Source organism: Physella acuta, unplaced genomic scaffold (assembly GCF_028476545.2).
Source record: "Physella acuta isolate Inbredline_101_S28 unplaced genomic scaffold, ASM2847654v3 ptg002101l, whole genome shotgun sequence".
NCBI classification, from domain to species: Eukaryota; Metazoa; Mollusca; class Gastropoda; family Physidae; genus Physella; species Physella acuta.
This window is the reverse complement of record NW_026733602.1, coordinates 30,206-43,372: the sequence shown is the minus strand read 5'-3', so window position 1 is coordinate 43,372 and position 13,167 is coordinate 30,206. Positions and strand designations below refer to the sequence as shown.

Genomic DNA, 13,167 nt, shown 5'->3' with positions numbered 1-13,167 from the left:
TTCTGCTCGGCTTCGTTAGATCGTCTCCCCTGGAAGAGTATGTGTTTTAGAATGATTTTATAGAGAGGATCTTGTTGCTTGGGAAAATAAGTGAGAACAGTTTCTTTCATTTTATGCTAGGTTGTGAATGTAGTCAAGTCTTCGTATAAGTTGTGAAAGTTGTCGTCCGTGTCTATCTAGCTAGTGCTGCTTAGTGCAATAAAACATAAATTAAAACTCAGTGGCGTAGGCAGGGGGGGGGGGGGGTTAGCGGGGGTCATAACCCGGTATATATATAAAAAGTATCAGGCGGGTGCAAATCGAAAGTTTGAGGGGGGGGGTGCAAATCGAAAGTTTGTCCCCGGGTAAAAATTGGACCCCCTCCCTTGAGACCATCCTGGCTACGCCACTGTTAAAACTATCCTATCATGTTGTGTCGTATGTATCAAATCGTAAATCCAAGATACAATGTATGGTCCACCCCGTCCTCAACTTGTTTCGCAACAGACATTTAAAGAAATCAGGGGATAGTTCCCCATGGCAAGAATGTCCTGATTTCCTTAAATGTGTTCTTACCCACCCCTCAATATAAAAAGAAAACAGTATACTATGAGACTATGTGTGCGATGCACTCAGTTGCAGAGAATCAGAAGAAAATCTTTTGAGGCAATCCGTCTAACTTTATATGATATCTTTAATTGGGGAGAAGTGTAGGGTCTGACTTAACTTTTATTGCATGTCCCTTAATGCTATTGTCAATGGGAGATCTGTAATGTGATACTACAGGTTGATGGGATTCAGAAGCAAGAGTTAACATGTGGTTATCTAACATTTGTATTGTTCTTACAGTCTGCTTATAACTGACGGTTATCTAACATTTGTATTGTTCTTACATTCTGCTTATATCTGACGGTTATCTAACATTTGTATTGTTCTCACAGTCTGCTTATATCTGAGGGTTATCTAACATTTGTATTATTCTCACAGTCTGCTTATATCTGACGGTTATCTAACATTTGTATTATTCTCACAGTCTTATATCTGACGGTTATCTAACATTTGTATTATTCTCACAGTCTGCTTATATCTGACGGTTATCTAACATTTGTTCACAGTCTGCTTATATCTGACGGTTATATAAGATTTGTTCACAGTCTGCTTATATCTGACGGTTATCTAACATTTGTATTGCTCTCACAGTCTGCTTATATCTGACGGTTATCTAACATTTGTATTGCTCTCACAGTCTGCTTATATCTGAGGGTTATCTAACATTTGTATTATTCTCACAGTCTGCTTATATCTGACGGTTATCTAACATTTGTATTATTCTCACAGTCTTATATCTGACGGTTATCTAACATTTGTATTATTCTCACAGTCTGCTTATATCTGACGGTTATCTAACATTTGTTCACAGTCTGCTTATATCTGACGGTTATATAAGATTTGTTCACAGTCTGCTTATATCTGACGGTTATCTAACATTTGTATTGCTCTCACAGTCTGCTTATATCTGACGGTTATCTAACATTTGTATTGCTCTCACAGTCTGCTTATATCTGACGGTTATCTAACATTTGTATTGCTCTCACAGTCTGCTTATATCTGACGGTTGTCTCTCTTGGTTGGGCTGTACTCGGCCAGGACACAACCACAACATCCAACCCCTCCAGCCAGGATGTCCAACCATCTACCAACTCGACCACCCTCCCCACCGTTGACCCCGAGCTCACCACGGACCAACCCTCGACCAACGACTCCGCCCCGGCCCGGATGGACTGTCAGCAGAAGCTTCTGGAGCGCGCCTACTCGTGCGTGACCAAGCATGACGTGGACTTTAACCACTTCCTGTTAATGGCCGTCTCCAGCCTGAGCAGTGAGGCCAACGTCACGAAGCCGGCCATCATTGAGGGGGTCAACATGTCCGAGTTTAAGGAAAAGGTTTGCAAGTGAGTATAATTTTTGTTTACATTATTTGTCAAATTGGGTTACTATGGTGACGGTATGACACCTATGGGTGCGGGTGTGTGTGTGTGTGGGTTTGGTGGGGGGGGGGGGATTTCAGAGGTTAAGGTTTGAAAACTAGTAGCTTTTCATTATAACTGTTAAGCTGGGTTTCCATGGAGACTGAATCTGCCACGGGTGGGGGGGGGGGGCATATCCGATTATGACAGAATCTTTTAGAAAAATTCGATTGGAAGTTATTTTTAATCAAGGTGACATCATAATTACATCATCATTATCTTTTACGATTTTTGGCCAAAACACATGTGACAGATAAAGTAGAGTTTTACTCTTTTAATAACCTCGTCATACAGGGGGACAGTGTGGCCATCATAATGCCCAGCTATCGTCGTTTCTCTAATCTGGGCCAGGTACCCATCAGAGTCCTTTAGACTCCAGCCCGGAAACCGAACTCGAGACTTTTGGGTTAGCAGCCGGAAGCTCTACCACTCGACCACGCTTTACTTATAGCTACATGGACCGAGATTAGTTTCAGTTAACTAAAGCTTGATTCTCAAAAATATGTGCTTTTAGGGGGAAGGCTCCGGTAAAAAAAACTTTTTTAATACTCGTTAGAAAACAGTTATTTCTTTACATATTTATTAAGATACATCCGCATATGCATTTCCAAAAAAAAAAAAAAAAAATTCGTGGAAAAATCTTGGTAACTATGACAACGGCGGCTATCTTGAAAAATTAACCCCTTCGTAGGTTTTCCCCCATTCATAAAATATTATATTTTAAGCCCAATAAATAATGAATTCATAATCTTCTTCCATGTTTTGGGGCACTCAGCTAAAAATTTTAAGTGCATATCCTCAAAATAATTTATTATGAATTTTCAAAATTTGTGTACGTTCAAAACACTAGTTTTAATGCCCCAAAATTCCCCTTAACAAGTGTCTGCCCTTTGGGGATTGTAAGTCATCCTCCGAAAATGTCAAGTGCCCCCTGCCCCCTGCCCACAACGGCGAAAACTCTGCTTCGAATCAATCATACTAAACAAAAACTAATAAAAAACGTAAAATGTCTAGTAATTTTTTTTGTTCTAAACCGTTTCAAATCAGCGCACGCCCGGACATCATGCAGTGCACGTTCAAGGCCGCCAAGAGTCTGATCAACACAAAGGCGTGCGCGAACAGTGCTCACCCCGAGGCTGTGGCCAGTCAGGACCTGATGATCAACGACCAGCGGTACCTGATCAAAGAACAGATGGAAGCCATCCTGGGGCAGTACGACATCTTCTGTGCTCAACGTAGGTTCTTCTAGGTCTAGTGCTGAACGTAGTAGGTCTAGTGATGAACGTAGGTTCTTGTAGGTCTAGTGCTGAACGTTGTAGGTCTAGTGCTGAACGTAGGTTCTTGTAACTAGGTCTAGTGCTGAACGTAGGTTTTTGTAACTAGGTCTAGTGCTGAACGTAGTAGGTCTAGTGATGAACGTAGGTTCTTGTAGGTCTAGTGCTGAACGTTGTAGGTCTAGTGCTGAACGTAGGTTCTTGTAACTAGGTCTAGTGCTGAACGTAGGTTTTTGTAACTAGGTCTAGTGCTGAACGTAGTAGGTCTAGTGATGAACGTAGGTTCTTGTAGGTCTAGTGCTGAACGTTGTAGGTCTAGTGCTGAACGTAGGTTCTTGTAACTAGGTCTAGTGCTGAACGTAGTAGGTCTAGTGCTGAACGTAGTAGGTCTAGTGCTGAACGTAGTAGGTCTAGTGATGAACGTAGGTTCTTGTAGGTCTAGTGCTGAACGTAGGTTCTTGTAGGTCTAGTGCTGAACGTAGTAGGTCTAGTGATGAACGTAGGTTCTTGTAGGTCTAGTGCTGAACGTAGTAGGTCTAGTGCTGAACGTAGTAGGTCTAGTGCTGAACGTAGTAGGTCTAGTGATGAACGTAGGTTCTTGTAGGTATAGTGCTGAACGTAGTAGGTCTAGTGCTGATAGTAGGTTCTTGTAACTAGGTCTAGTGCTGAACGTAGGTTCTTTTAACTAGTTTAGTGCTGGACGTAGGTTCTTTTAACTAGTTTATGGCTGGACGTAGGTTCTTCTAGGTCTAGTGCTGAACGTAGTAGGTCCAGTGCTGATAGTAGGTTCTTGTAACTAGGTCTAGTGCTGAACGTAGGTTCTTTTAACTAGGTCTAGTGCTGAACGTAGGTACTTTTAGGTCTAGTGCTGAACGTAGGTTCTTTTAACTAGTTTAGTGCTGGACGTAGGTTCTTTTAACTAGTTTAGTGCTGGACGTAGGTTCTTCTAGGTCTAGTGCTGAACATAGTAGGTCTAGTGCTGATAGTAGGTTCTTGTAACTAGGTCTAGTGCTGAACGTAGGTTCTTCTAGGTCTAGTGCTGAACGTAGGTTCTTCTAGGTCTAGTGCTGAACGTAGGTTCTTTTAACTAGGTCTAGTGCTGAACGTAGGTTCTTTTAACTAGGTCTAGTGCTGAACGTAGGTTCTTTTAACTAGGTCTAGTGCTGAACGTAGATACTTTTAACTAGGTCTAGTGCTGAACGTGGGTTTTTTAACTTGGTCTAGTGCTGAACGTAGGTTCTTTTAACTAGGTGTAGTGCTGAACGTAGGTTCTTTTAACTGGGTCTAGTGCTGAACGTAGGTTCTTTTAACTAGGTCTAGTGCTGACGTAGGTTCTTTTAACTAGGTTTAGTGCTGAACGTAGGTTCTTTTAACTAGGTCTAGTGCTGACGTAGGTTGTTTTAACTAGGTCTAGTGCTGAACGTAGGTTCTTTTAAATAGGTCTAGTGCTGAACGTAGGTTCTTTTATTTAGGTCTAGTGCTGAACGTAGTAGGTCTAGTGCTGAACGTAGGTTGTTTTAATTAGGTCTAGTGCTGAACGTAGGTTCTTTTAACTAGGTCTAGTGCTGTTCGTAGGTTGTTTTAACTAGGTCTATTGCTGAACGTAGGTTCTTTTAACTAGGTCTAGTGCTGGACGTAGGTTCTTCTAGGTCTAGTGCTGAACGTAGGTTCTTTTATTTAGGTCTAGTGCTGAACGTAGGTTCTTTTAACTTGGTCTAGTGCTGAACGTAGGTTCTTTTAACTTGGTCTAGTGCTGAACGTAGGTTCTTTTAACTTGGTCTAGTGCTGAACGTAGGTTCTTTTAACTAGGTCTAGTGCTGAATGGTTGTTACGATGGGTTGGGTGTCAGACTACGTTGGCTTGAGCGAGCGGTAGTTTAAAATGTGAAGAAGAAAATACTTTGTTGTATTTAAAAGAAAATTAAATTTGTTGAAATATTTGTTATCCCAATGACATTGGAGGTGGAAGATGGTGATGTGCATTATTTTGACAGTTCATTTATGTTTTTTTTTTCTGTGACATTCTGTGACATAAGAGGTTGGGGGTTAACGCGGATTAAACAGATAAGGCTGTCTAGGTACGTTTAACTCAGGATTAAAACAACGAGTGAGAAATAAATGTTTATTGTAATTATTCATATTATCCTAATAGGGTTTATTACTGTTGAAACTAAAAGCAGAGAAAGGACTAGAGACTAATAGATTTACTTTCATTTTCTTGTCGTAAACTGAATCTTAACTAGCCCAAATCATATAATCATAACTGTAACAATAATGTAACAAAATTAGCAAAAAAAAAAAAAAAACAAAAAAAAAAAAAACAATAAAAAAAAAAAACAAAAAAAAAACACTTTAACAGTAACTCTAACAGAAACCAAAGCAGAAACTGTAACACAAACACTATAGTAATCGTATAACCCTAGCCGTCTAACTCGAACTCTCTTGACGATTACAATTGATAGCCTTTTTTATTTACCGGAGTATAGTAGCTCATTGAGATAATGAATAACTGTTTTCGTTTGGTACATTCATGCCAATTCCTTTCAAGTCGTTTCAAATTTCTGGGCACATAAATATCTCCTTTGTAAACATTACACGCACTTTAATAGAAAAAAATTGTTTAGTTTGAATAAAAATTATATTCTATTCCTAAGCTTTCTTAAGCCGATTGTCACATTTCAGTTGAATTTAAATCCAGGTATATACAAAAGAAAAGCTTTTTTTTTATAAAAACATTTATTCCATTGAGATTGTAATACGTCCACAGCGTGTAGGATTAGCCTGCTAGATGATATGAGGGAGTGCTACAGGAAATACGATCTAGACCCGGCCATATTTTTACCCACCAAGTCCAGTGGACCTGTCATAGGCAGCGACAGCTGGGAGGTGGATACGTTTTGCAAGTGAGTTTTCCTAAAGGGGGGGGGGGTGGTTCTCAGGAAGATGGAGGGGATAGGTTGGGCTATTAGAGGTGAGTGTGGGGGGGGGTAGGTTTCTCAGAGAGATGGAGGGAATAGGGGTTGTGCTATTATAGGTTAGTGTGTTGTTTGGTCAAAGTATGCTGGTAGACTATTGAAAAGTCATGTTATTCAAGGAACCTCTGATTTTCAGAATGTATTGTAATGGAAACAAGAAATCGTATCGTTTTTTATTCATATATTTTGTGGGGTTTTGGGGTACAAATAGATTTTAAGCCCACACACAAGTTTTAAGGGAAAGTTTGAGAATGTTCAACGTGTAGTAAAGTTAAATGGAAGCTACGAAATTCTGAAAATTGAAGCGATAAAAAACACCAACGAACCCGCAGAACACACACACACACATACAAATGATACACGCCACACACATTCACCCACTTCAACACCAAAACAAATACACACACCCACTCCCACCCACCAAAACATACACAGACACAGACACACACAGACACACACACACACACACACATATATATATATATATATATATATATATATATATATATATATATATATATATATATATATATATATATATATATCAGAAACAAGGATCAGCTTGTCCAGTGTATGAAACAGAAACGCGACGCTTGCCCCCAGTCCAAACTTGTATTGACCGCGATAGGACTGGACCTGGATACAATGGAGAAAGGATTTGACGTTTTGTGCCAGGATAAAGAAGGTACTGAAGCAATAAAGAGTCTTTTTTTAATAAATACGATGTGCTAAGCTAACATGATATAAAAATATGATGTATTTAAAATACATATGTAAAACAGCGGCCTAGGGAGGTGGGTATCAGGAGAGTACTCCCCAATGAATTTCCAAAACGAAAGTAGTGTAATATTAAGCTACAGCCATTGGCAGTAACGTTCTCATGTTGGTTTAAAACCACATTAAACCAACAGCAATCGTCGCGATATATATATAAATAAATAAATAAATAAATAAATAAGTAAATAAATAAATAAATAAATAAATAAATAAATAAATAAATAAATAAATAAATAAATAAATAAATAAATAAATAAATAAATAAATAAATAAATAAATAAATAAATAAATAAATAAATAAATAAATAAATAAATAAATAAATAAATAAATAAATAAATAAATAAATAAATAAATAAATAAATAAATAAATAAATAAATAAATAAATAAATAAATAAATAAATAAATAAATAAATAAATAAATAAATAAATAAATAAATAAATAAATAAATAAATAAATAAATAAATATATATATATATATATATACGTATATATGTATATCGGGAAATATTTTCGACCCCTAAACCCTCGCCATGAACTATCCCTGTTTACGTCGTTGATGTAAAACGCTATTAATTCCCTAGAAATGAACGGCTATGGACGAAATACGTTTACCTATCAACACCACTAGAAAGCTCTGATATGGGGTCTGGGGTTAGTGTCTTGTGGGGCTGGGGAAGGTTAAATAAACAGTCGGAAATCGACGCGCCCAAGACACATGAGGCCGCCACAGAAAGCTCCCTCCACTTTTGTCGGTCTCCTGCAATTTTTGTGGCAGTCCCCCTTGATAGCCCTGTCTCTGCCTCCACGTCTTCTATGGCCCAGGATATCACTGCGGTCTTAAATTCTTCGAGCCTACCCTATAAGCCTGTCTTGGGGTCATCTTCCAGGGATGTGTGACTCAAGCACCTGGCTAAAAACAAGAAACAAAAGATGATTTAAGAAATGTCTAGAAAGTAAACTCTTAAAGGAACCGATTATGAGATACCTCCACAATAATGTTTTTAAATTTTTTTTTTTTTTTTTTTTGCGATTGATCGGTTTTTAGTATAGGCTTTCTTCTTCTTTTTCTAATTCGTTCTCAATTGAATTTATGTTTGTGGAATAAAAAAGTCCAACTTCGTCGATGAACTGGACTGTGGTCTCCTGCTATGCAGGCGCCACATATAATTCTATTGTCTTTCGAACAAACGGTATTAGGGTAATTAGCATTGCGGAAAACAAAAGAACAACAGACATCTTCCAAAATCTTTCGACCGTTAATTTTAACTTGAAAATTAACATTAAAGATTTCACAAAACAAGTGACCATTGACTGTCCGTTATTTTCAGTGTACCTGAAAGGCTTGGAGTGTTTCGAGTCCCACACAGACGAGGTGGGCATCTGTCATTCGGTCAAACATCGCGGCGTCATCCGGACCTCCCAGAAGGCCAGGGAGCTCAAGTGGACAAGTGAGAAGTACTTCGAGGAGGTTTGTGGGTAGGTCATTTCACCTGTAGGTCTTTTAACGTGTAGGTCATTTCATCTGTAGGTCTTTTAACGTGTAGGTCATTTCATCTGTAGGTCTTTTGACTTGTAGGTCATTTCACCTGTAGGTCTTTTAAATTGTAGGTCATTTTATTCGTAGCTCTTTTAAGTTGTAGGTCATTTCATGTGTAGGTCGTTAAAGTTATAGGTCATTTCACCCGTCGGTCATTTATGTTATAGGCCATTTCTCCTGCAGGTCTTTTAAGTTGTAGGTAATTCACCTGTAGGTCTTTGAACTTGTATGTTATTTCATATCTAGGTCTTTTAAATTGTAGGTCTTTAAACAAGTAGATCATGTAAACATTAGGTCATTAAACATGAAAATCCTTTTAACTGTTGTATTTCCTTAAAGCTGTCAATAATTAGCATATGAAAATACAGTTTCGTATGTAAATAGGTCAGCTAGTTTGTAAGTTGGTAATATGCACATGTAATATTTCAGATGAAAGAGATTACAGAAAGTTTTACTTTTCATATTTTCAGTGTGCTTAAAGCTTATTATTACAAATTCTTACAAAATATTCACAAATGTTGTTTGCCCAATAGCCGTTTTCCCGAATGAACACTTTTGTGAATGAGCAAGTGTTCAATTGGGCAAGTGTCCGTTCAGGCAAATGTTCATTTGGGCAAGTGTCCGTTCAGGCAAATGTTCATTTGGGCTTTGTCTCAGTTTCGCAGGTGTCTATTCGGGTGTTTGTCGCATTGGGACAACTGTTCTTTCGGGAAGACGGCCTTCGGGCAAACGACATTCGGACAAGTTTCCATTCGGGCATTTGTCGCTAGTGTTAGTTTCAGAATGGGGCCTTGGGGCAAGTGTCTTTTAGGAAAACGTCCACACTCCCCCCCTATAGTAATACCCCCACTGCAACAAACCACTAAACGTAACTTTGATGTTACAGAGTTCTCGTACATCACATGGAGTGCGACCTCAAAGCCTGGGCAGCGAAAAAACACGAAAAATGTAACCCACAGATCATCGGACTAAAGCGGAAGTTGCACTGCAGTTTGGTGCATAGCCAATGCACCAAGTCGCACGGGGAGGTAATCAACGACATATGCAACCCGCCTATCCAAGAGATGCTCTATTCGCACGCGGGCAAACAGCAGACTACACATGTGTTGGGTGTCGGTGTGCTGTTGATCATGGTGGCTACTATAATTAGAATGTAATGTCAATATTTGGTGTATAAAGCTTTAAAGTATAAGATTTGTGATGAAATTTTAACAATGTGAAAAACGGCAACATCATTGTTCAGATTTGAAAGAAAAATATGTTAAAATAAAACTTGAACAATATTATATTAAAACTACTCTGTTTACTACATCGTTTTGTGTTTGCATAATTATTAAAGCTATTGTACAAGAGAGATGTTAGCGTAATTGTAGAATCATATGTATAACTGATTTTTACATTTACTAATTGGAAAAAAAACACCTTTACTTGAATATAATCATTGCCGCAAATGATACTTAAATTTTAAACAGAACATTTCGCACAACACCCGCCCGCCCCCCCCCCCCCCCCCCCCAAAATCTAAGACTGAAATTATACATAGGGGTCATCCATAAATGAGGTCACGCTTTTTTGACGATTTTTACATCCCCCCATCCCCTCGGTCACGCATCGCCACAAAAAGCCAGACCCTCCCCTTAAAATGACTGACGTCACACCTAGCCTACAACCCCCCTCAAAATTGCAGTTAAATTTTTTTTAAACATTAATATTTTTCCAAAATGAAATCTGAACTCTGTCCAAATAGAGCATTTTAATCAACTCCTATTACAATTTGTTAAAACAATTTTCTAAAACGCGAAATAACGCCTAAAATGTTTACTAACATTGCTTTTTTTTTATGCAAAAGTGTGACGTCGCACAATCTGACCCCCCCCCCCCCCCTCATCACACACCGTCCGAAAATTACGGACCCCCCTCCCCCCTACAAGTGGGACGTCATTTATGGACGACCCCATGGTCATTAGCATAAGCCAAAGAATTGATGTGTCGTGTGAAGTGGTGTGGCCTCTATGGCGAGAAGACAAACACCTTTTGTTGACACTATGGAGTGGTGTGTGACACGCCTGTGTAAGGACTTGACGCCACACGCGTAAACAGTGCAGATTACACGTTTTAGATCAACGTGTGTAACAGCGGGAGACCACACTCCCACCCCTACCCTACACACAAACACTATGGAGTGGTGTGTGACACGCCTGTGTAAGGACTTGACGACACACGTGTAAACAGTGTAGATTACACGTTTTAGATCAACGTGTGTAACAGCGGGAGACCAACCTCCCACCCCTACCCTACATACAAACACTATGGAGTGGTGTGTGACACGCCTGTGTAAGGACTTGACGACACACGTGTAAACAGTGTAGATTACACGTTTTAGATCAACGTGTGTGACAGCGGGAGACCAACCTCCCACCCCTACCCTACACACAAACACTATGGAGTGGTGTGTGACACGCCTGTGTAAGGACTTGACGACACACGTGTAAACAGTGTAGATTACACGTTTTAGATCAACGTGTGTAACAGCGGGAGACCACACTACCACCCCTACCCTACACTAACCCTAAAGTTCTATGCCCTCCCCCCCCTTCCACTTTAACTCTCTAACTAGACTTCTAACCTGAAAGTCGCGAGTTCGAATCAAGTAAGTAGACCGTCCCTAAGTTCCCTGATGGGTACCTGACTCACGTTAAGGAAAGTAAAGGCGGTTGGGTATAGTGCTAACCCCACTATCCCTTCATATGCCTAGTTACAGATACACGTGAACTCTACTTCACAAACCCCATGGACAGCCAAATTCGAATAGGAAACATTACATTTTTTGTTTACCTTTAAGTCTCTCCACCAGTAGGCCTACACATCAGCAGATCACAAAGTTTTGCACAAAGATCTTCGCTTCATAAGTAAACATTAACAATCTAAACAATGATTAAGACTACATAGGCCTACTCTAGTTAAGCTCTCAAAAAAAAAAAAAGAGCCACTTTCAAAATCCCAAATAAAAACTAAAGTCAGATTTAGATCCAGTATTGAAAAGCTAGTTATACAAAGTAACTAAGAACACGATTCATCAAATCTGTACGGTAAGCTAGAAATAAAATTTTAAGTTCGTACTAGTGACATATTTTAAAACGAATATTATAATTAACAAAAGCAAAACAAATCTTGAGCTTCCAGGTATCTCTTCGGTTGGGGGGAGGGGGGGGGAAGCTCCCCGAAAAATGTATGCCCATTGTGTCGGCATGTATGCCCATTCTATCGGCATATGCCCATTCTATCGGCATATGCCCATTGCGTCGGTATATGCCCATTCAGTCAGCATGTATGGCCATTGTGTCGGCATGTATGCCCATTCTATCGGCATATGCCCATTCTATCGGCATATGCCCATTGTGTCGGTATATGCCCATTCAGTCGGCATGTATGCCCATTCAGTCGGCATGTATGCCCATTCAGTCGGCATGTATGCCCATTGTGTCGGTGTGTGTTGCCCCAAACAGCGCTATCAGACGTGAACAATAACAACCACCATACACAACGACCACCTAGCCTGTAAAATAAGCCACCTCACCAGGTGCCAATTGTTACCCAAGTGGGCCTATTCAAAAGTTGAACCTGTATTGGATATCGATTTTAGCGTAATTATTAAGTAATTATTGATTTCTTATAATTTTTGCAGGTCAATGCAGTTATGTGGGGTTTTATTTTATTTAAAAAAAAATACTTAAATTTTTTTTTTTTTGAAGTAGGCGTATAAGAATAATGTTTTTTTCCCAAATATTTAAAAGTAAAAAGAAACATATTTTGAGTTTTGAAAAATAAAAATATTTTTATTGTCTTAAAGTGAAACTTATTATGAATTTGTTTTTAAAATTACAGAAGTTACATAGTTACATGAAGAAAATTAAATAAGTAACATTTTACATTTGATCAGTAGAGATAATACACACGCTATAGTAATGTCACACTCGTAGGGGGGAGGGTTCGTAATTTTGTGAGGGTGTGTAATGAGGAGGAAGTGGAGGGGGGGGGGTTTAAATGGTATGACGTCACACTTTTGCATTATAAAAAAAAAAACAGTGTTAAAAACGAGTTTTAGCTGTTATTTCGTAAATAGTTTTCATTATAACACTCTTTATTGACATCATTCAGACAAGATTTTGGAAAAATATCGATGTTTTAAGAAAAATTCAACTATTTTGCGGCGGGTTGTAGGCTGAGGTGTGAAGTCATTTTAAAGGGGGGGGGGGGGGAATCTGACTTTTTGTGACTAAGTGTGACGGAGGGGGAGGGGGGGGGGGGGTAAAAATCGTAAAAAAGTGTGACGTCATTTATGGATGACCCCCAATAGTTGGAGCTGGCTATTAAGTTGTGATGTATTATATACAGTGTTTCTTTCAGCCCCCCCCCCTTTCGCCCCTTACCCCCAAAGCACGGCTACTTGCCCCCCACCCCCCCCCCCCCCCACCAAATAAAAAGTATTTTTAATATGAATATATATACTTTTACCAGTGTCCGCCACCCCCCCTCCCCCCCCCCCCCCCCCCGTAGAAATAAAGGTCTGAAAGAAACACTGCAACAAGAAAGTTA

General features: G+C 39.2%; 1 protein-coding gene across 1 annotated transcript; it reads left to right on the top strand.

Moving 5' to 3' along the window:
• Positions 1-588: 588 nt before the first annotated feature.
• On the top strand, positions 589-9,863 carry LOC131932170 (uncharacterized). The gene is made up of 9 exons (XM_059289036.1): positions 589-689; positions 1,056-1,178; positions 1,361-1,455; positions 1,577-1,931; positions 3,054-3,241; positions 6,047-6,182; positions 6,803-6,939; positions 8,363-8,510; positions 9,458-9,863. The coding sequence occupies exons 1-9, from the start codon at positions 589-591 to the stop codon at positions 9,726-9,728; spliced, it is 1,554 nt and encodes a 517-aa protein (XP_059145019.1). The 3' UTR covers positions 9,729-9,863.
• Positions 9,864-13,167: the final 3,304 nt, after the last annotated feature.